General features: G+C 41.7%; 1 protein-coding gene across 2 annotated transcripts in view; it reads left to right on the forward strand.

Moving 5' to 3' along the window:
* Positions 1–15,600, forward strand: part of SLC26A7 (solute carrier family 26 member 7) — a 47,694-nt gene extending 32,094 nt beyond the window's left edge. Inside the window, exons 14-20 of one of the 2 annotated variants that reach the window (XM_075213774.1) lie at positions 2,785–2,883; positions 6,149–6,197; positions 6,623–6,720; positions 9,357–9,411; positions 9,487–9,587; positions 11,832–11,903; positions 13,856–15,600. In XM_075213774.1, the coding sequence (XP_075069875.1) occupies positions 2,785–2,883; positions 6,149–6,197; positions 6,623–6,720; positions 9,357–9,411; positions 9,487–9,587; positions 11,832–11,876 (447 nt within the window). In that variant the 3' untranslated portion in view covers positions 11,877–11,903; positions 13,856–15,600. Of the gene's footprint in view, positions 1–2,784; positions 2,884–6,148; positions 6,198–6,622; positions 6,721–9,356; positions 9,412–9,486; positions 9,588–11,831; positions 11,904–13,855 lie in introns of those variants that run through there. The other variant, XM_075213775.1, reaches the window with a different exon arrangement.
* Positions 15,601–24,452: the final 8,852 nt, after the last annotated feature.

A 24,452-nucleotide genomic window follows, 5' to 3' on the forward strand; every position in this document is an offset into this window, starting at 1 on the left:
GCTACTGAGTTGTGCTGTGTGACTGCTGGCTGGGATAATGAGGATCTTCCCATAAAAAGCCACTGAAAGCTGTTGCTGAACTAATGCCTAAGGGATATCTGCAGCAAAAGAATGCAAAAGTCAGCTGTAAAAGCCAGTCCAGAAGGAAGCATCTTTAGAGTACAGGAAAAGGCCTAGCTTGCCACTGCCCATAAGATGTGAGCAGGACTCATATGAAGATAGATAAGTTTATGGGTTATTCTGCTATGCCATGTTCAAGTTATTTAAGTGAAACAAGTGACACATCAAACTGTGTTATTAAAACCTCTGACCGGGGCTATAATATTGCTATTGAGAGGTTATGGTGCTGTTTGTTGTGAAAATTTATTCCAGCCAAATTTGCTGTACTTAAAGTTTATCTGCAAACTGACGCAGTGTGCAAGGGACATAGCGAGAAATCATTTGTCACAAGAGTTTGGCTATATTGCATCTGAAGTTTGCTTCTTTTGTGAAACTGCCTAAAATGGTTGAAAATTGCAAGTTGTTTAACTCTACATTTGCTGGGAAAGATCATTATTTATTTATTCTTGTACATATAAATAGGTTTCATGTGTACAGTTGAAACTTAGCTTTAACCTGTGGATTACAATTTACCACCATGGGTTCTGTCTATTGTAAAGTGTTCCTAATCTACATTAATTTCTGATAAAACATCTAACCTGAACAAGCTGGATTAATCCTTGTTGTATCTCTACGGATTCTCTGTTGTATAATTGCACTAAAATTCTATAGTGTTTGAATTCTCTAGATAATCTGCTGCAGTAACATTTATTGTATGATTAACTCGTTAGCAACTGATTTTCTCAAAAGTAATTTTTCAGTGAAACCCATTTCACTGAAACACCGTGTCTGAGATATATATCTCAGTGACCTATATTATAGTGGTTTATGTTTGAATATTGCTGATATGTTTGAAACAAAATGCCTAAAATGTTATTTATTTTGCAACATGTTGAATAACACTGCATATTGATGGTATCGTGGTATTACTTCCCTTCACTACCGCTACTTATTTGCCGCTGTGGTAAAACCTTATGCCACAAGCAAAGGTAATAAACCCAAGAGTTTATTCAGTTTTAGCCCTGTGTTCCTTGCCTAATTTCAAAAGTACTGGGCGGCCCTGTAGAATCATTCCTTACCCTACTTCTGGGGTGCTGACCATCCGCCCCGTTACATTCATAATTAAAAACTGTTACAATGTGTAAATTTAAGCTCAAATGTGTTTGAGCTCTAGTTCGCACATGGTCAGACAGGCTGAAACAATGACGAACCTGCTAATACATGCCCAAACCTGTGCTACTTTCTCAAACTTAACTCATTTTTATACCGCTTTGATGAATTGATTTCAAGCAACAATATGCAGTCAATTTGAACATTTTCAGTGAACATATACCAGTACATACATAAACTTAGACTGAAAACTTAGTGTTAAGAAACCATATACAGCAAGTACTGAATCTACTGCTGGGGCTACCGATAATATTTTATTGTTCCTAATAAGATTAAAATCCCAGTGATTTTGATATTGACATTGTGTTTCTAGACATGCTTAAAAGTTGGTATCACCTACCATATACTGTACATTTTGTGCACTGTCAGTGAAACGCGCTTGGTGTTTGTTGGGTATACCTATTCCAGATATGATGTATCTAATATTTCCTATTAGAGACCTTTTTCTAGATATGGTTAGAATATTATGAATCATTACATTCTAAATTAAATTTTAACAAAAAGATGGATGAGCTCCGATTAGCCCCTAGAAACAGTTGAGCAATAATAGAGAGAGAGAGCAATTCACTCAATATACTAAAAGTTAGAAACAACACTGGCTGGGGATCAGGCTAGACACTGAAAGCAATCCTTTCAACCCTGAATAACTGATTCAGATTCAAGATTCAATTGGTTGTTGCTGATATATCTATACCTATAATTATATAAACCATTAAAAATGTTATAAATTATTCAAAATTTACAAAATGCTGCTATAAGAGTGAGAACTCAGACAAAAAAGTTTAGTTAGCAGCCAAAAACAGCAAAGTGATACAACAACACAACTCAACCCAAGCTGCTTCTATTAGGAATTATAAAATGGTAATAGAGAGATTAAAGTGTATACCCAGAAGTTTTTAATATCACTTTAATTCACGACTTCTGCTTTAGTTATTTCGCTTTTGATATTTTTATTTTAAGGCAGGATAGGCTTCATTGTCAGGAACTCGCAGGCCTCGGTCCTCTGGACTGCCATCAGGCGTAGCACAGTGGTGGGGGAATAAAGGATAGGAGTCCTAGGGAAGGTCAGATGGCCAGAAACTGGTACACAGACAGTCAACCCAGTACTGAATCAGAATCCAATGGAAAGGTCAGACGAAACCAGGAACTGGTACATAGGCAGGCAGATGCAGTACAGAATAGGCTACAACAGGAGGTCACATGAAGACAAAAGGGTCAAAGGATACAAGACATGGGGGAGTCAGACAAGTATAGCGCGTTGTAAATAGGGAAAGATTTGAATTGGCCGCTTCCACAGCAGTCGACATGTGGAAGTACTGGCTGCACACTGACCACGGCGATGATTAACACTGGAACGAGGATCAGGTAATAGATCGTGACATAGAGACATATAAACTTATGCATAACAATCACATAATAGAGATAGTCAACAGAGAGTACACCAATAGCAATTCTGCAAAACAAGATAGAACTAAAAGAAAGTACAAAACATAATCAATACTATTTCAACTACAGGTACACAGCAGGCTGAAGGTCACGGAGGGCATGGCAGCAGGGAATGCTGAAGATCGGAAGGCGGGTCATGAGAATGGTGATAAAGATTCAGTCGGTGAAGTAAGTCTCTACCTTCATTTGGGTTCCATATGCCGACTAGTTGTCCTTCAACATCAACAATGAGGCAGAAGCTGTATCCCCAGCGATATTTATATCCATTCTCACACAATGTACTAGTCACATCTCTGAGGTTGTGCTTTTTAACTATTGTAGAAGGTGCAAGGTCCTGGAAAATCTGGATCAGAACCCCTTCAAAAAGTACATGAGGCAAGTTCTTGGCAGCTGCCTGTACTGAATCCTTGGTTGTGAAAGAAAGCAATCATAAGATAAAATCCCTTGTGGGTTCTGTAATATACGGACAGGGTCGTAGGATCCTGTGTGCTCGTCCAGTCTGAATGGGTTGGTCTGAGAGGTGGGAAACCAAAGAGGTTTCACTGATTCAGGGACATTTAGCAGTCGCAGGTTGTTTTGACTTTCCAAATTCTCACGATCCTCTAGTTTGTCCTTCAGAAAGTCGTTTTCTTGCAATAGATAGTCCAGGTCGTGAGATGCTTCAGTCTGAAATTGTACCCCACTTTATCCTCCAGCCCCGTAGTACGCCTCAGGAGGCGGACATTTCAGTTTTCAGGTCTCTGATGGCATTTTGCAAGTCAGCAGAGAACTAGTTCCACAATTAAATTATGTAACTCTGCGAAGTCAGCTTTAGTGGTAGGACAGCAGAAGATCCCTCAGAAAACACCCTAGATGAGAGGGTGGCGGTGAGGAAAAAAATTGTTTTCTTTTGTCTGGAGAAATGTGTGATTTCTCCAGTGATGCCTTTGTGCTAGTAGATTTTTGCATAATGAGTTAAAGAGCCCACATTCTGGTACTTGAAAGTATTAATAACAGACTGGGCGGGTGAGAAAGGAATAGGTGTTATTCAAACTGCATGGCGGAAATGATGTACATTAGAAAGAACAATCCAGAGGCTACAATATAGCATAAGTTGGGTCAAAATATTATGAATGAGAAACAGTCAGGATATAGCATGACCCAGGGAAAATACAAATTGTGGGGAGAGGATTCCAAAGCCTGGGTAACAATTGCAGATGGAGCTAACAATGGAGACTGTTGAGTCCTGTACAGCTAGATGGTGCCAGTAGGATATTTGCAGTTTAATTATTGACAGTGAGTGTCTAAACATAGAATTCACAGATACTGCAAAACTTATAACAGATCCAGCAAAGTAGTACACAGGTGGGTTTGTGTAAATGATACAGGTGAGGCCTGACACTGGCAGAAAGTACAGTCATGGCCAAAAGTTTTGAGAATTACACAAATATTATTTTTAACAAAGTCTCCTGCCTCAGTTTTTATGATGGCAATTTGCATATTCTCCAGAATGTCATGAAGAGTGATCAGATGAATTGCAATTAATTTCAAAGTCTCTCTTTGAGATGACCATGAGCGTTATCCCAAAAACAACATTTCCACTGCATTTCAGCCCTGCCACAAAATGACCAGCTGACATCAGGTCAGTGATTCTCTTGTTAACACAGGTGAGAGTGTTGACGACGACAAGGCTGGAGATCACTCTCTCATGCTGATTGAGTTGGAATAACAGACTGGAAGCTTTAAAAGAAGGATGGTGCTTGAAATCATTGTTCCTTCTCTGTTAACCATGGTTATATGCAAGTAAACATGTGCAGTCATCATTGCTTTGCACAAACAGAACTTCACAGGCAAGGATATTGCTGCTAGTAAGATTGCACCTAAATCAACCAGTTATCGGATCATCAAGAACTTCAAGGAGAGAGGTTCAATAGTTGTGAAGAAGACTTCAGGGGGCCCAAGAACGTTCAGCAAGCACCAGGACCGTCTTCTAAAGTTGATTCAGCTGCGGGATCGGGGCACCACCAGTGCAGAGCTTGCTCAGGAATGGCAGCAGGCAGGTGTGTGTGCATCTGCACGCACAGTGAGGCAAAGACTTTTGGAGGATGGCCTGGTCTCATGAAGGCCAGGAAAGAAGCCACTTCTCTCCAGGAAAAACAGGGACAGACTGATATTCTGCAAAAGTACTGGGATTGGACTGCTGAGGACTGGGGTAAAGTCATTTTCTCTGATGAATCCCATTTCAGATTGTTTGGGGTATCTGGAAAAATGCTTGTCCAGAGAAGGAAAGGTGAGCGCTACCATCAGTCCTGTGTCATGCCAACAGTAAAGCATCCTGAGACCATTCATGTGTGGGGTTGCTTCTCAGCCAAGGGAGTGGGCTCACTCACAATTTTGCCTAGAACACAGCCATGAATAAAGAATGGTACCAAAACATCCTCCAATAGCAACTTCTCCCAACCATCCAAGAACAGTTTAGTGATGAACAGTGCATTTTCCAGCATGATGGAGCACCTTGTCATAAGGCAAAAATTCCTCTTTTGTCATCCATTATCTAACCATTTGTTCCGTCAACACTCCCAAGAGACCAAATGCATTTCAGATCAATGGCCGTTCTCAATGGGACAGCATGTTTACAACCAATTAAATATACTGTTAAATTAGTCGTCTACTTTATTTGTCAGGATGGCAGACAGCTTTCACCCAGACAATTTCCTAACATAGGTTACCTCTCTGATAGGTCAGAGCTTGTCCTACATCGATCACCCTATCCACAGAAAGCAACAGGCTTTAAATCCTGAGCTCCTCCCCAGCTCTATTCTGATTGGCAGGTGTCAGACCTATGTCTTTCCTCCCCTAGATTAAGGTATTTAGAACAGATGCTCTGCTTGGCCTGTTTGCAAGGCTTCATCACAGCCACACAATGGAGCCTGATAGTTGTTAGAGATCACACAAGTGGTACATCACAAATTTTGCCATATTTCTAAAACAGATTTTCATTGGTTGGAAAACATGTGACTACCTTCAGTGAATGATTATTTTGAAGACATTTTACATTATTTAAATCCTTATTAGGATTATCCTAACATGCTAATACCTCTATTAAAAGGAATATAGTAATACAAGTAATACAATTATTATAATAATAATAATAATAATAATAATAATAATAATAATAATAATGTTTGCAGGATGAGTTTGTACTTATAGATATTTCAATAAACAATAAACTTTATTTAAAATATATATAAATAACAACACTGTTTAAAATAGGATTCTAAAAACGAATAATTTGAAAAATAACTATTATAGTAAATGTATGTAAGGCCAGCATTTATCCCACTAAATGTGTTGTATTTAATTATTATAATAAAAAGAAAATGTGAAGACACAAAACACTTAACTGCACACACATACTGCCATTGTGTAGTTACCACCCTGATCTGTATTTTAGCCCAGTGCAGCTGCTTTGCTGATTCCAATGTCCAATGGAGACTACGGTGGTAAGTAGAAGTTTTCCTTAATTACAAATAACAGCATAGAAAAAAATGTATAATACATGAAATTAATATAGTTTCAGAAAAGTTGACATCACTGTTGGATATAAATAGACCCTATAGCCTGGAAACACAGCATTTAGGCATTTTATGATGCTCAGGTAACATAACATTGTTATAATACCATAATGATGTTTTGAAGTATACAAAATGTGATTATATTTGCCCTTAGATTGCATAGATTGTAGCAGGCATTAAGACAACAGGCAGTGTGCAGCTGGTCATAGATAGATAAGCACTACCGCTCTATGTAATGACAGCTTTATCTAAAGCTATAGAACAGATAGCATGATAGACAATGGTATATATACTTGAGGTGTATTATTTTGTTCACTAATAGAAATTTACTTTACTTGTTCTTTCAATTTCAGGATCGTCCCACTGCCAGAGAGGTGTCAGCATGACTTTGATCTTAAACTGCAGTGGGATTACATTTTTCGACTTTACAGGAGCTAATACACTATCTCAGGTAGTCTCTCATACATTGTTTACTACACATGAATTTATATTTCTGCAGTCTTCGTGTATTTTTAAAACACCAGAAATACAGATGAAGTTCTTGTCCTTGATAAAATATAATGAAAGCATTTGTAATACTGGGCCTTTTACATTTTTTTTCATTTTGCTACGTACTGAATGATCAGACCCTTCAGTCTTACCCATTAGAGAGGATTATTGTAGGAGAAAGGGGGAGCAAGGGCCATTAGTCTAGGTGGCCGGACCGGCGCTATCATTAAGCAAAGCAAAGGCAGCTGCCTAGGACGCAACTGGTTAGGGAGTCACTAAAGCACTGGATGACATAATGTCACTTATTCAGTTTTTTATTGCCCTTATGGTGCCCCAGGACTGAGCGATGGCCGCTGAAATAAAGGAAATGCAGTCAATGACTTCTTACAGCAGTTGGCTTTTGCTCCTCCGTGTCAGTGTTACGCTAAGTGTGGCGCTTGGCTATAATCACAGACAATGGCCATGGTCCATATTTAACAAGAAGCGAATCCGAAGAAACGTCTCTTGTTGCAGTGAGAGATTGTGCAAAAATACAGCATATATTTGCATTTATGTTCCTTGAATCAGGCCCAGTGTCTCACCTAATAAGCATGTCTGTCACATGGAGGTCCTGGGCAGAAGTTAGACACTTCAGATAGCACTACTGAACCTTTTCTCTCTTGGCAACTATAATAAGTAGAGTGTGTCGGCAAGTACTTCTGGTACTTTTGGTAGTCATCATTCCTGCATGGGCAACTTGGCCCTAATAAAAGCTGCTTGGGCAGCTTGGCCCATCCTCTGTCCGATTGACTGTTATTAGTTGCTCATAAGTCAAAACCATGAATTGGGAGCGTTGGTCTGGGTGCCATATAGATACTGGGTGCCCAGATATTAATTTGGAAAAACCTTGTTTCAGGTAACCATGCTTATGTACAAACTCTAAATTATTTGGTTCTAATCTGCTTCTATACATGTACATAAGGTTTCTTTTTCATTTGTTTTATTAAGCACATTTTTTTTTAACTTATAAAGATTTTTATTATATTTATAAAATAAAGCAAAGACAAACTTAACAATGTATTGTGGTTACAGTCAATGATATCAAATATACATCCATTTACATTGTTAACATATAACAAGACATTATACAGAAGAAAAAACATAATCCAGAAATAGATGGGGTGGGGAGGGTAAGGGAGCAAGGGGGAAGGGAAGGGAGGAGACATGTTTAGAGGTAATCAACATTCCAAAATTTCAGAATGACACATTTAGAGATATTATTAAGCACATTTTATACATATCCCATAGCTCACATAGCATAGAGATGAAATGTAGTCATTGTATGCCATTCTCATTAAGTTTAATCTATAACAGAATATATTATTTGTACAGATCACATGGCATCTTAAGTCAATAACATTTCAGTTTTATGTTCGGAATAGTCCATCATCGAACATGTACTAAACAGTTTTTATGTACAAGGTTAAATATTATACACATGTTAAACCTCCATGATATAGAGCAATACAGGAAGTTCTCCAATCATCATTGATCACTGCATTCTAATTGACTGAATCACATGTTTATCTCCTGTAGAGCATGGGAGACTGTAATATAGTCTTCCAACCATCTTCCTTTATCATGGGACAAACCACTGAATGTTGTAGAATATACAAATTTAGGTTAAAATTTCACATCATATTCACTCACCTTGCCACAGAAAGTGGAAGCTCATACCATACCTGATATGTTAATTGTACTAAACATTGGTGGGTGGTAGTATTATGCTAATTGCCAGAAACATGAATGTTGCTACAATTTGCAATGGGTGATGACAAATGGACATAAACATAGATGTCTGCCAGTGAACTGAGGCTGCAGTTAATGATTGGTTTGAGTCTTGTAAGAATAAAACCATATCATCAGCGTATATTTCAAGAAGCTCTGTAATAGCTGTGATTGTTAGATCTCTAATCCTATTGGAATCCAGAATCCTAAGGACCAAGGCCTCATGGACAGTATGAAAAAGGAAGGTGACAGGCAAACCTGGTGGGTACACCGCTGAATTGTGACTGATGATGACTGTATCCCATTGGCCAACAATTAATGCAATGGAGTTAGCATTCAGCATTTAGACCCAACAGGTGTAAATTGTGTCGAAACCAAATTTGGTCATATACTTACATAAAACGTTCCATTGGTGTCAAATACCACAGTCGAAATGAGCAAAACAATAGCTCAGTCTGCAGTGTTAGAGCCGGCATCTAGCCCAGCTCCTCATCTTGTCCCTCTACACTGGCATCTTCCCTTTGTCCCTTAAAATGCTCTTCCTTCTCCCACCTTGTGGGAGTCCTTGTATCATGCGTCTGGCATGTTGTATACAACACTTGTTTGTTATATACCTTAGTTATTATGTACAGTACTAGGCACAATTCCTGCATTTCTGCTAATTGAATGTCCTGCATTTTGCATGTTGGTCCTAAACACCTTTTTAATATGATCTACTTCCCCACTGTACAGCACTGCAGATATTTGTGGTGCTTTATAAATAAATGATAGTAATAATAGTAATGTTATTAGGATGCGTTATCAGCATATTCTTACAGATATATTATACAGGTTGTCTTGGATATAAGAGGACACGGAACCAATGTGATATTCTCAGGCTGCAGTGGTACGTAACATCCATTACATAATGGCAGAATGTGGTCATCGGTCTTATGTGATGCCGGCTGTGTTTCTCTTGTAGCCTCCCTGATTAAAGCTCTTCTTTATTGTGACTCTGGCGCTAAACATCAGCATTTCTTCAGCAATGTAAAAACTGCTCTCAATGCCATAAAGCCAACAAAGGTGAGTCTATTTTATTCTGTTTGAGCTTACACCACTTTAATGTTGTGTCAACATATACATGTGTATCTAGATTGTATTACTGCACTGGCTTTTATTTTACTTTAAAATACACTTTTAGCAGTTTCTGTTTATACCAACATACTGCCACTCTCTGTTACTGGCAAAGATATCAGTTCCATTTTATGAATTCCTCTTTACAATGCCATCCTCTTCATGATGTCCAAAAGGGGATATCCCCGTTTAATGAACATTGGACTGTGTAAGACACAATATGCTACTAAGCCTCCCACTGGATCCGAGTACTACTAAGCAACTTGATCACTTTTTAATTTAGTGCTACGAAAGATATAATTTGTATTTATGTACAAGTGAACAACTAGTTTACAGGACTGTATATATACTTGTCAACTTTGGAGATCTCCAAAGCAGCAGTATCTTGCGGGTGTGGTCATGCGAATTGTCCTGGCCCTCTGACAAACTGTACCAATTCTGGCCTATCACAGTAGGGGGCGGGGCCAGGAGGACACAATTAGCCCCACCCCCACCCACTTCACTAGCAAAGTGGGCTGGATGCGGGAGGTTGCCCAGCTCTCAAACATTTGTGAGTTTCCTGGACATTTCAGGAGAGTAGACAACTATGCTGTGTGTGTGTGTGTGTGTGTATATATATATATGTTGCCCTAGGCCATTCTGATTGAATGTTCTCAATATTAGCAATCCCACATGCTTATACCCTTCTGTCCAGCAAATCCTCTGCTATTCTTTATACAGCTTTTAGCGCCATGGGATACAGATAAACTTCTATGCTCATTTGCCAGCTTCCAGTTCTAGATTTGTAAAAAATAAAAATTAAAAAAAAAGTTTAAACATTTTCTTTGTGTGCATAGAGAAAAAATGTTATTAAGAAAAAAAAAGGAAAAATGCTGTATTTCTGTATTTTACTAATGAGGCATTTTTTCCCTGAGTTGACCTCTGGCTGTCACATTCCTGAGGCTGTGATAGGGAAAGGAGGACAGAGACAGTACTTGTATTGTTGCTGTCTTTGGTAGTTAGGATACAGAGGAAGCTACGACGGAGGCTCCCAGGGAGGGCTATTGCCGGTGACAGTGAGAAGCCATGAATCTGGCAAAAACTTCCATTTTCCTCTGATTTAGGGCTTTTCTCCCCTTGATAAATACAGCCCAGAATTTTAAATTACTTTTAATGACATTGGTCCTTACAGATTTCACCTCAATGCAATGGACATTTTTCTTTTTTCTTTTTGTCACCTGCTGTAGCAAATTTGAAAAAGTAATGGCTCAGTCACACAATTGTGGGAAAATGGGTAAAAACGCATGATAACTGGGTAAAACGCATAATAACTGGGTAAAACGCATGATAACTGGGTAAAACGCATGATAACTGTGTAAAACGCATGATAACTGTGTAAAACGCATGATAACTGGGTAAAACGCATAATAACTGGGTAAAGACACATGATAACTGGGTAAAGACACATGATAACTGCTGCACGCTTGAGAATCGTTACAGTGATGCTTTTATTAATGCATTTTCCATGTATCTTTGATGCAATACAAACTATTGTACACATTAACAGATGAGAAATAGGATGCGCCATGTTCTAAAATGTTATACTTTGTGTTAAAATGTTAGTACACTAAGAATAGATAAGAGCTCAGAAGAAACCATTGATCCTAATTATTAATTGGGCAGCATGGTGGCTTAGTGGTTAGCACTTCTGTCTTAACGCATTGGGGTCATGAGTTCAATTCCCGACCAGGGCCTTATCTGTGTGGAGTTTGTATGTTCTCCCCGTGTTTGCGTGGGTTTCCTCCAGGTGCTCCGGTTTCTTCCCACACTCGAAAAACATACTAGTAGGTTAATTGGCTGCTAACAAATTGACCCTAGTCTGTGTGTGTGTGTCTATATTAGGGTATTTAGACTGTAAGCTCCAATAGGGCAGGGACTGATGTGAGTGAGTTCTCTGTGCAGCGCTGCGGAATTAGTGGCGCTATATAAATAAATGATGATGATGATTAATACAATTTTCAGGCTTTAGTGGCAGAATAAAGCATAGGTGTGAATGAGCCCTATAAGGACATTCATTTATGCTATTTAATGACCACTGTATGTGACAGTGAATGCCAGTATCGCAGTTCTGTACTGTGTACCATTCAATGGCTAACTGTGGTACTGATTATAATATTATTTAATTATATCAATTGTTGTGTTTTCTTATTTCAGTGCGGTGGATCAAGTTTGGACGCTCTCGACTCATCAGATGTGTAGAAGCACTAGATAGCGCTACTGGTATAAGTGAAAATATTTCTTATTTTTGTGACTGACAACAAAAATTGTATATAAATTAATATTTTTTTTTTAGTCAAGAAATTCCATACCTATTGCAAGTGTTCTATGTCCTAGGTCTTCAAGTTCAGATATTTCCAATTGTACATTTTGATAATATGCTGAGCAGTGGTGGAAGTGGGGGTGTATACGGTGATATGTCATACCGCCACTTGTCCTACTGACTTCATTGTAACAATATCACATTCCATTCACTGGCATCTGCCCCCCGGGCCGGTCCCGTAGTGGGCTACCTTGGGCTGGGTCACTGGGCCACCTGCATATTTTTTCCTAATAGGCTGCTGATTTGAGTCTTACCCCCCCAGGCTAATATTTGCCAGTCCTCCCCTGCACATATAAAACAGAATCTGGGGTCTGATTCATTAAGGATCTTAACTTAAGAAACTTCTTATTTAAGTCTCCTGGACAAAACCATGTTACAATGCAAGGGGTGCAAATTAGTATTCTGTTTTGCACATAAGTTAAATACTGACTGTTTTTTCATGTAGCACACAAATACTTGATAGCTTATTTGTACACTGAAATTTAAAGTTGATATTTGTGTAGAGCTCCATCTAGTGGCATCAATAAACTATTGCACATACCACTTGCTGTGTTTTGTGTTGTCTTCCAGCAACGCTCTAATACTATTTTCTGATTAATTTGTTTTTATTAACATTTTTGTGACAGATATTATGTTGGAATTATGTTGGGCAGGATAACAGTCATACATTCCCCATGCTCCTACCAATGATCGCTTACACACAATAAATAACCCCGATATACGAACAAAGTGGGGGAGTTTTTTTAAGTCTAATGCAAAGCAAAATAGCGGCATTATATAAAGCAACTAATCAGACATTTGCTTTCATCTTTTAAACTGCAAAGATATATAGTATAGATAGAGAAGAGCAGAGTGCCTAGGACAGATCCTTGTGCTGCAGCTCACAGAGGAAGCAGAGTCCAGTTGATTTAGAGAAATGAATACTGAAGGAGAGGTTTGATAAGTAGGATGAGAAGCAGACTAGGAGAGTGACCTGAAGACAGAGGGAAGGCAGTGTTTGTATGATAACTGAGTGATCCACAGCGTCAAATGCAGAAAAGAGGTCTAGGAGAATTAAAAATAACTAAAAGTGGAAAGATAGCAGTGGAAAGGTAGAGATGGCAGATGTTAGTTAGGGCTGAGGATTAGCATAGGAAACACCGATTGACTAGTTTGTGGGGGCACAGACATGAGGGTGTATGAACGAATTGAACAGATAGCTGCTCAGGGCTGAACATACCATTAAATATACTATGGCAACGACTCCTTTTTTCTTTGCGTTAGTTTTCAAAACTGTTCCCCAATATTTAAGTAAAAGGAAGCCCATATACAGTAAGCGTGCCTCTAACCACTTCTGTTTAAGATGGTCTGTAATAAAAGGTGTGTTACTCTATACCAGTGTTCCCAAAACCAGTCCTCAGGACCCCCAACAGTGCAGGTTTTTCAGGTGATAAGTGAAATAATTATACCACCTGTGGACCTGTTACAATGTGTCAGTCAGTAATGAATACACCTGTGCTCCAGCAAGGAGATATGGAAAACATGTACTGTTAGGAGTACCTGAAGGTGGGTTTGTGAAACACTGCTCTAGACCATTAAGGTGCTGGGCCTTTTTCTATTCCCCTTGAGGCTGGTATCCGTCAGTGTTCTGAAGCCCAAGTACAGACATGTAGCAGTCAATAGGAAATGATTATTTCCTGTCACACTGAAGTGTCTTAGCTCCAGCAACACTGCATGAAACATGTTTAAATCTGAGGTTCTTTCATGTGTCAGGGAAACTGTGTTTTCCATGGAATGTTGTGTGTTACTGTATCATGGGCTTAAGGGATGATCCTAACTTTACAGTGAAAAAGTAATCCTCATACTCTTGCTCCAACAGCTCAATTACTGACTCACCCGGGACCTCCTCCGCTGTGCTGATGGGGTCTGCTTCAAAAGTTATCAAGCTGGAACCATTTCATCAGCAACCTGAAGTGGTAATGATGGCGAAGGCATCAGGGCTTATAGAGGACTTGGCTTACTGCCTACTTTTGTACCCTTTTGCAGAGGCCCAATATAACCATTGATCTGAAAGGAAATAGAATTGGGGGTCCCAGAGGAGGTAACCATGCAGTTCAGGTAGCGGTAGCACTGAGATTGGGGTTAGTTTCTGAAATTAGCAATATAAAGTAATTATCCTTAAAGCTGATAAGATACAGTCTTTAGGTATTTTATAGAAGACAACTTTTGATCCATCCATTATTTACTTGATGTTAATTTTTCTGTATTTATATATACATAATTATATACATTATTATATACATTTATATATCTGGGAATGCATAATTGAATAAAATCCACATATGCTGTTCAGTGTGACCTTAAACATTGGTTAACAGGCTCAGTTTTGATCATCATCATCATCCTATATTTATATAGCGCCACTAATTCCACAGCGCTGTACAGAGAACTCACTCACATCAGTCCCTGCCCCATTGGAGCTTACAGTCTAAATTCCCTAACATACACATACACAGACCATGACCACATTGCTCAGCTCTGCGGGCAGTTTTGTATGATGTCCCTTGCTTTCCATAACGAAAAGAGGGCCTTCACAGAGTTGGTCTCAAATTATATTCCTGTATTGAACAAAAGGCGATGTTTGTTTTATCGTCCCACTTTATAGTGCTGCAGAACATGCACTTACAACACAGAAAATAACATAAAGAAAATAATAGAGTGTAGTTCATGCTTACAGCCAGAAGATGTCACTGTCGCTGTGTCGGTCCACTGTGAGCTACAGTATGAGATAAAATGATGACGCTACTTGAAAATCAAGACCATGCACTCTACCGACTGCTGGAATTTCAGAAATAGATAATAATCAGAACAATACAAATAAATTGGTCATTATTATATATTTGCATAAATTAATCATTTTTGGAACTCCATAGATCTCTTATTTGTGCTTAGAATTCAATTATTTTCCATAATTCTTATTAAAGGACGACTGTGGCAGCATAAAAAGATAAAAGTATTACAGCATACTGAACAAACAAAGGGCTTGTAAATAAAAATAAAAGTGTGGATTAACTAAGATTCGGCGTTGTATTGCCTTGGGAACAATGCTGTTTAGGTGTATGTTTTGTCTTTGTCCTTTGTTTTGTTCATAATATGCCTCCAAGCAAATATTTGTGATTTGTATATATCCTGACACAAGTCTCTCCTGGGAGGATGTGCAAATGTGCTCAGATTTACAATTAGTTGTCCAGAAGGATACACCTTATGTTGTTTCAGTCTTCCTCTGTATATCCTCATCTAAGCTCAATAAATAATTTGGTTATCATCAGAAAATTACCACATTAATGTTTGTATGTCCATATGGTTAGTAGTACGGCAAATGTGTGCTAACAAAACATCTAAAATGAGACATAAATAACAAAAAAATAGCTCAACTACCCTCAGTGGGATATAGTCTACTAAAGATTTCTACATATTGCTAGAATTATTCTCAAAGCCATTTGTGCTTTTGTGTATTTACCATATGTCTCTGAAGCAATATGCATTAGGAAACATTAGATGCATGCTGTACATTAGAGAATTTAAATTTTTTTATTTGCTCAAAAAAACCAATAAAAAAACATTCAGACCTACGTTAAACTCCCTATATTGTCTTTTTTTTTTTTGCAAACATACGGGTATGTATTTAATGAGTATTTATTTTCAGGACATTATTAGGCTCAGGGCAAAAAGATAATATTAATGGACTTTATAACCTTTGTAAAACACAAGAGAAAGTTGTATTTCGGAAGAAGAGCAAACAAGATAAAAAATTAACAATCTTTCCATATCCAATGTCATACATTATGCAATTTGAGGGTTACTTACCTTTTTATGATTTGGGAAATAAAACTTGGAGCTTGTTAGGACGTTTTTTGAACTTGACCTAGATGAACTGTTTGGATTATGGTTAAAACGTTACATCACATTCCGTTATGACCAAGGACATCTCAGCGTCTCTTTTCTCACGTATCTTAAAAACAGAAGTCTTATGCCCTTCTAAGAGACAGTAGGGCTGAGCTATGAGTTATATAGAGTCTCATCTATCCATACTGCATTATTTATTATTATTAGCTTTTATATATAAGACATCACAGAAGGCCTGCAGTGCCGTACTTAACATATGCAGAAAGCACGTAACAAATACATGCCAACTCTCCCGGAAAGTCCGGGAGACTCCCGAAATTCGGGTCAGTCTCCCGGGCTCCCGGGAGAGTTGGGCATTTCTCCCGCATCCCAATTTCACCGAGAATCGCGTCATATGACGCGATTCTCGGGGAACCACGCCATTTTGGAGGGCGGGAGGGGGCAGGACAAGGCCAATCGCGTCATTTTGGCCCCGCCCCCGCGACGTGAATTACGGTTTTCTCGGGGGGCGGGGCCAAAATGACGCGATTGGCCTCGTCCCTCCCCCTCCCCTCTCCAGTCACGCCCCCTCTCCTGGAAACAAGTTTCCGGGAGTTGGTAAGTATGACATAACATAACAAATTACATGATACACGAAGAGCACAATACAAAGACCAGGCATATTGAATAAACAAACATACAGATAAAACGAAAAAGCAGATCAAATTATTTATGGGGCAGTGAGTGAGAGTGATGGTAGTAACCAGGGTGAAGTAGGGCTGAGCTTAAGAAAACAGAGCTAGGGAAGCAGGCCAAGAGGTACAGAGGGTGATGGAATAAGGAGAACACAGTGTAAAAAGGTAGCTGTTTTGACACTCAAGCGGGTGCTGTTTCTCTGAGAGTCTGCTATTGCTCTTTGATATCAGGAGGGTCTAATGGTATGGGCAAATATACTATTAATGTTAATATTGTAATGACCATTTCATTGTCACTCACAAAGGGTAGGTTCAAGTTTAAATTTCACTGTCTGCTCTATTTACTCTGGTAACCACAGTATAATACAGGGAACAATGCATATCATATCAAGTAAGGATTTCCACAAAGTCTTATTTAAGATAATATGTATTTTTATTGAAAATAGCTATTTTCAGTAACAGTCTTTACACATATAATAACACAGTGTACAAAGCATAATATATTATATTACATAAAATACAATGCATTGCCTGCTTCAGCTGTTCTATCTATGTGTAAATGTGATTTTCTTATCTAGGTTACTAAGTTAACATGGTGGTATTATATGTCTGTACGTACGTATGTATATCAGATTTCAGTGTGTGTGTGTGTACGTGTGTGCGCAGTGTCAGACTAGGGCATGAAGGGCACACAGGGGGAATACAATGGTAGGGGCCCACCAGAGGGGGTGTGGCCAGCCACTAGAGAGGCATCACCAAACCACTAGAGGGGGTGTGGTAAACCCACAAAGGACAGCTAGCACCATAGTGTAGTATATAGAGAATGCAGTGTGTATATAAAGAGTACACAGTCTTGACCTACCCCTTAGATTGGGCAAAACAGTCACCAAAAATCGGGATTGTCCCACTAGATTCAGAACATTTGACAGACTGTCCTGCTCTCTCCTACCTGTTCATGTCACTTTCACCACCTGTGGCTGTTGGTTTCTTTAGTTGCGACTTGTCTGGATCCCAGAATGTTGGGGGCCCTATTTGAAAAAAAAATGGGCACATTTAGAAAATTCCAATGAACCCCGGTGTTAAATCAATAGCACCCACGATTAATAATTAGGTCTTCCATCAGCCCCAAAATAAATAATAAATAATAGAATTCCCATTTAATAAATAGATCTATATCCCTCCAACCAACCCCAACATTAAAGTAACAATATTCCCATTTAATAAATAAACCTATTTCCCTCCCTCCAAACAGCCCCAGCATTTATGTATAATAAATATACCTATTTGCTGCAACCATCACTGCCATTAAATGATTAATATTCACATTTAATAAAGAGACCTCATGCTCCCCAAACTCAGCCCCACATTCAATTAATAGCCCCCAAACCACCCCATCTTAAATTAATAGTCCCCACTATAAAATTAAAATGCCCCACCATCACCCCACAAACAAAAGAGCACCCATTAATTAGCCACCACCTACCTCACACACATTACATTGCCACAAGCCCCTTGTGCCATCACATACACACACACTACATTGCCACAAGCCCCCTGTGCCATTACATACACACACTACATTGCCACAAGCCCTCTGAGCCATCACACACACATACCACATTGCCACAAGCAGGGCCGCCATCAGAAATCGTGGGGCCCAGTACAAATGAAGCAGGCAGGGCCCTCCGATGACCCCCACTGAACCAGGGCCATCTTTCCAACTGCGCACGATGGGCAGGTGCCCAGGGGCCCAGCGCAAAAGGGGGCCCATGGAAATGAAAAAAAAATACTGAACTTAATCAGCTAAGTTCAGGTAAGTTAAGGGGGCCCATAATATATATATATATATATATACAAGTTAACCCGTGCATGATACTCATGCATTCTAGTCAAATCAAGCTACTTAAGGTGTTAAAAAGGTTCTTGTCATGCATTTGGGGCTAGGCCAGGCCTCCTCGGGGAAAGAGCGTTACTTCCCGACGTAAGCGCCCTTTTTTAACGTGATTTTGTCCACATGTCACCACCTCATCATTTTTCTCCATCACCTCATCCTTCATCTTTATCGCCACATCTATCCAGATGTCTATCCAGACACAGGGATCTCTCTCAGCGGTCCTGAGTATCACACTCCTCTCACTCTGTCACCCCCGGCAACCACCAACCACTCCCCACTGTCACCCCCGGCAACCACCAACCACTCCCAACTGTCACTTCTCCTTCAAGAAATATATATATATTTTTTTAAAATCTTTATAAACACTTTTAACAATCAACAAATTAAATTAACAAATTAAGTATACCAAATTTCAGCCCTTTCTGAGTTTTTTTCCCACACACACTAAGAATTTAGTAGGTCAGTGTATAACTCCGCCCAGCAGGTGATGCTGCAGCAAATTTTAGCCCTTTCTACGTTTTTTTTCCACACACACTAAGAATTTAGTAGGTCAGTGTATAACTTCGCCCAGCAGGTGGCGCTGCAGTTTGTTTTTTTTTCCACACACAGACACACGCCACTAGTCTTTTATATAGTAGATATATACACACACACACACACACACACACACACACACACACACACACACACCAAATATTGGCATTGTCCCTACTAGAATCACAACATTTCACAGACTCTCCTGCTCTCTCCTACCTGTTCTTCTCACTTTCCCCACCTGTGGCTGCAGGTGTCTTTAGTTGCGGCTTGTCTGGATCCTGGAATGTTGGGGGCCCTATTTGAAAAACAAAATGGGTACATTTAGAAAATTACAGCCAGCCCCAGCGTTAAATCAATAGCACCCACGATTAATAATTAGGCCTTCCTCTAACCCCAACATTAAAATAACAGTATTCACATTTAATAAATAAACCTATTTCCCTCCCTACAAACAGCCCCAACAATAAATTAATAGTATTTACATTTCAGAAATATACCTATCACTGACATTAAATAAATCATAGTCACATTTCATAGAGTGACCTCATTCTCCCCCACATTCAGTAGCCCGAAAACCACCCCATCTTAAAGTAATAGTCTGCACTATAAAATTGCCCAACCATTACCCCACAAACAAACTTGCACCCATTAATTAGCCACCACCTACCTCACACTACATTGCCACAAGAACCCTGTACCATTACACACACATTACTGTGCCCCTTCATCACCATGTTTTGCCCCTTATGATCACACTGTGCCCTCCATGCTGCTTTTCCCCCTTCACCTGGACCCCCATTATCAAACTGTGCCTTCCTGCCCCCCTCTCCATCACTCGGTGACTTTCTGCTGCACTCCCTTTTTTCCTCATACTGTGCCTCTCCCCCCCCACTTTTTCTTCATACTGTCTGTGCCTCTCCCCCCACTTTTTCCTCATACTGTCTGTTCCTCTCCCCCATTTTTCTTCATACTGTCTGTGCCTCTCACCCCCTTTTTCTTCATACTGTCTGTGCCTCTCACCCCCCTTTTTCCTCATACTGTCTGTCCCTCTCCAACCATTTTTCTTCATACTGTCTGTGCCTCTCACCCCATTTGTCTTCATACTGTCTGTGCCTCTCACCCCCTTTTCTCATACTGTCTGTGCCTCTCACCCCCCTTTTTCCTCATACTGTCTGTGCCTCTCATCCCCCTTTTTCCTCATACTGTCTGTGCCTCTCACCCCCCTTTTTCCTCACTGTCTGTGCCTCTCACCCCTCTTTTTCCTCACTGTCTGTGCCTCTCACCCCCCTTTTTCCTCATACTGTCTGTGCCTCTCACCCCCGTTTTTCCTCATACTGTCTGTGCATCTCATCCCCCTTTTTCCTCATACTGTCTGTGCCTCTCACCCCCCTTTTTCCTCATACTGTCTGTGCCTCTCACCCCCCTTTTTCCTCATACTGTCTGGGCCTCTCACCCCCCTTTTTCCTCATGGTGTCTGTGCCTCTCACTCCCCTTTTTCCTCATCCTATCTGTGCCTCTCTCCCCCCCTTTTTCCTCATACTGTCTGTGCCTCTCAAACCCCTTTTTCCTCATACTGTCTGTGCCTCTCACCCCCCTTTTTCCTCATACTGTCTGTGCCTCTCACCCCCCTTTTCCTTCATACTGTCTGTGCCTCTCACCCCCCTTTTTCCTCATACTGTCTGTGCCTCTCACCCCCCTTTTTCCTCATACTGTCTGTGCCTCTCACCCCCCTTTTCCTTCATACTGTCTGTGCCTCTCACCCCCTTTTTCTTCATACTGTCTGTGCCTCTCACCCCCCTTTTCTCATACTGTCTGTGCCTCTCACCCCCCTTTTCTCATACTGTCTGTGCCTCTCACCCCCCTTTTTCCCCATACTGTCTGTGCCTCTCACCCCCCTTTTCCTTCATACTGTCTGTGCCTCTAACCCCCCTTTTCTCATACTGTCTGTGCCTCTCACCCCCCTGTTTCTTCATGGTGTCTGTGCCTCTCACCCCCCTTTTCCTTCATACTGTCTGTGCCTCTCACCCCCCTTTTCTCATACTGTCTGTGCCTCTCACCCCCCTGTTTCCTCATACTGTCTGTGCCTCTCACCCCCTTGTTTCCTCATACTGTCTGTGCCTCTCACCCCCCTTTTTCCTCATACTGTCTGTGCCTCTCAGCCCCCTTTTTCCTCATACTGTCTGTGCCTCTCACCCCCCTTTTCCTTCAAACTGTCTGTGCCTCTCACCCCCCTGTTTCCTCATACTGTCTGTGCCTCTCACCCCCCTTTTCCTTCATACTGTCTGTGCCTCTCACCCCCCTGTTTCCTCATGGTGTCTGTGCCTCTCACCCCCCTTTTCCTTCATGGTGTCTGTGCCTCTCCCCTCATTTTTCTTCATACTGTCTGTGCCTCTCACCCCCCTTTTCTCATACTGTCTGTGCCTCTCACCCCCCTGTTTCCTCATACTGTCTGTGTCTCTCATCCCCCTTTTTCCTCATGGTGTCTGTGCCTCTCACCCCCCTTTTTCCTCATACTGTCTGTGCCTCTCATTCCCCTTTTTCCTCACTGTCTGTGCCTCTCACCCCCCTTTTTTTCTCATACTGTCTGTGCCTCTCACCCCCGTTTCCTCATACTGTCTGTGCCTCTCACCCCCCTTTTTCCTCATACTGTCTGTGCCTCTCACCCCCCTTTTTCCTCACTGTCTGTGCCTCTTACTCCCCTTTTTCCCTCATACTGTCTGTGCCTCTCACCCCCGTTTCCTCATACTGTCTTACTGTCTGTGCCTCTCACCCCCCTTTTTCCTCATACTGTCTGTGCCTCTCACCCCCTTTTTCCTCATACTGTCTGTGCCTCTCACCCCCTTTTTCCTCATACTGTCTGTGCCTCTCACCCCCTTTTTCTCATGGTGTCTGTGCCTCTCACCCCCCTGTTTCCTCATCCTGTCTGTGCCTCTCTCCCCTCTTTTTTCCTCATACTGTCTGTGCCTCTCACCCCCCTTTTTCCTCATACTGTCTGTGCCTCTCACCCCCCTTTTTCCTCATACTGTCTGTGCCTCTCACCCCCCCTTTTCCTTCATACTGTATGTGCCTCTCACCCCCCTGTTTCCTCATACTGTCTGTGCCTCTCACCCCCCTTTTTCCTCATACTGTCTGTGCCTCTCACCCCCCTTTTTCCTCATACTGTCTGTGCCTCTCACCCACCTTTTTCCTCATACTGTCTGTGCCTCTCACCCACCTTTTCCTCATACTGTCTGTGCCTCTCACCCCCCTTTTTCCTCATACTGTCTGTGCCTCTCACCTTCCTTTTTCCTCATACTGTCTGTGCCTCTCATCCCCCTTTTTTCGTCATACTGTCTGTGCCTCTCACCCCCTTTTTCTTTACACTGTCTGTGCCTCTCACCCCCCTTTTCTCATACTGTCTGTGCCTCTCACCCCCCTTTTTCCTCATACTGTCTGTGCCTCTCACCCCCCTTTTTCCTCATACTGTCTGTGCCTCTCACCCCCCTTTTCCTTCATACTGTCTGTGCCTCTCACCCCCCTTTTTCCTCATACTGTCTGTGCCTCTCACCCCCCTTTTTCCTCATACTGTCTGTGCCTCTCACCCCCCCTTTTCCTTTCATATACTGTCTGTGCCTCTCACCCCCCTTTTTCTTCATACTGTCTGTGCCTCTCACCCCCCTTTTCTCATACTGTCTGTGCCTCTCACCCCCCTTTTCTCATACTGTCTGTGCCTCTCACCCCCCTTTTTCCCCATACTGTCTGTGCCTCTCACCCCCCTTTTCCTTCATACTGTCTGTGCCTCTAACCCCCCTTTTCTCATACTGTCTGTGCCTCTCACCCCCCCTGTTTCTTCATGGTGTCTGTGCCTCTCACCCCCCTTTTCCTTCATACTGTCTGTGCCTCTCACCCCCCTTTTCTCATACTGTCTGTGCCTCTCACCCCCCTGTTTCCTCATACTGTCTGTGCCTCTCACCCCCTTGTTTCCTCATACTGTCTGTGCCTCTCACCCCCCTTTTTCCTCATACTGTCTGTGCCTCTCAGCCCCCTTTTTCCTCATACTGTCTGTGCCTCTCACCCCCCTTTTCCTTCAAACTGTCTGTGCCTCTCACCCCCCTGTTTCCTCATACTGTCTGTGCCTCTCACCCCCCTTTTCCTTCATACTGTCTGTGCCTCTCACCCCCCTGTTTCCTCATGGTGTCTGTGCCTCTCACCCCCCTTTTCCTTCATGGTGTCTGTGCCTCTCCCCTCATTTTTCTTCATACTGTCTGTGCCTCTCACCCCCCTTTTCTCATACTGTCTGTGCCTCTCACCCCCGTTTCCTCATACTGTCTGTGCCTCTCACCCCCCTTTTTCCTCATACTGTCTGTGCCTCTCACCCCCCTTTTTCCTCACTGTCTGTGCCTCTTACTCCCCTTTTTCCCTCATACTGTCTGTGCCTCTCACCCCCGTTTCCTCATACTGTCTTACTGTCTGTGCCTCTCACCCCCCTTTTTCCTCATACTGTCTGTGCTTCTCACCCCCTTTTTCCTCATACTGTCTGTGCCTCTCACCCCCTTTTTCCTCATACTGTCTGTGCCTCTCACCCCCTTTTTCTCATGGTGTCTGTGCCTCTCACCCCCCTGTTTCCTCATCCTGTCTGTGCCTCTCTCCCCTCTTTTTTCCTCATACTGTCTGTGCCTCTCACCCCCCTTTTTCCTCATACTGTCTGTGCCTCTCACCCCCCTTTTTCCTCATACTGTCTGTGCCTCTCACCCCCCTTTTCCTTCATACTGTATGTGCCTCTCACCCCCCTGTTTCCTCATACTGTCTGTGCCTCTCACCCCCCTTTTTCCTCATACTGTCTGTGCCTCTCACCCCCCTTTTTCCTCATACTGTCTGTGCCTCTCACCCACCTTTTTCCTCATACTGTCTGTGCCTCTCACCCACCTTTTTCCTCATACTGACTGTGCCTCTCACCCCCCTTTTTCCTCATACTGTCTGTGCCTCTCACCTTCCTTTTTCCTCATACTGTCTGTGCCTCTCATCCCCCTTTTTTCGTCATACTGTCTGTGCCTCTCACCCCCTTTTTCTTTACACTGTCTGTGCCTCTCACCCCCCTTTTCTCATACTGTCTGTGCCTCTCACCCCCCTTTTTCCTCATACTGTCTGTGCCTCTCACCCCCCTTTTTCTTCATACTGTCTGTGCCTCTCCCCCCATTTTTCTTCATACTGTCTGTGCCTCTCTCCCCCCTTTTTCCTCATGGTGTCTGTGCTTCTCACCCCCCTTTTTCTTCATACTGTCTGTGCCTCTCACCCCCCTTTTTCCTTATACTGTCTGTGCCTCTCCCCCCCTTTTTCCTCATACTGTCTGTGCCTCTCACCCCCCTTTTTCCTCATGGTGTCTGTGCCTCTCATCCCCCTTTTTCGTCATACTGTCTGTGCCTCTCACCCCCTTTTTCTTCACACTGTCTGTGCCTCTCACCCCCCTTTTCTCATACTGTCTGTGA

Source organism: Mixophyes fleayi, chromosome 5 (assembly GCF_038048845.1).
Source record: "Mixophyes fleayi isolate aMixFle1 chromosome 5, aMixFle1.hap1, whole genome shotgun sequence".
NCBI lineage: Eukaryota > Metazoa > Chordata > Amphibia > Anura > Limnodynastidae > Mixophyes > Mixophyes fleayi.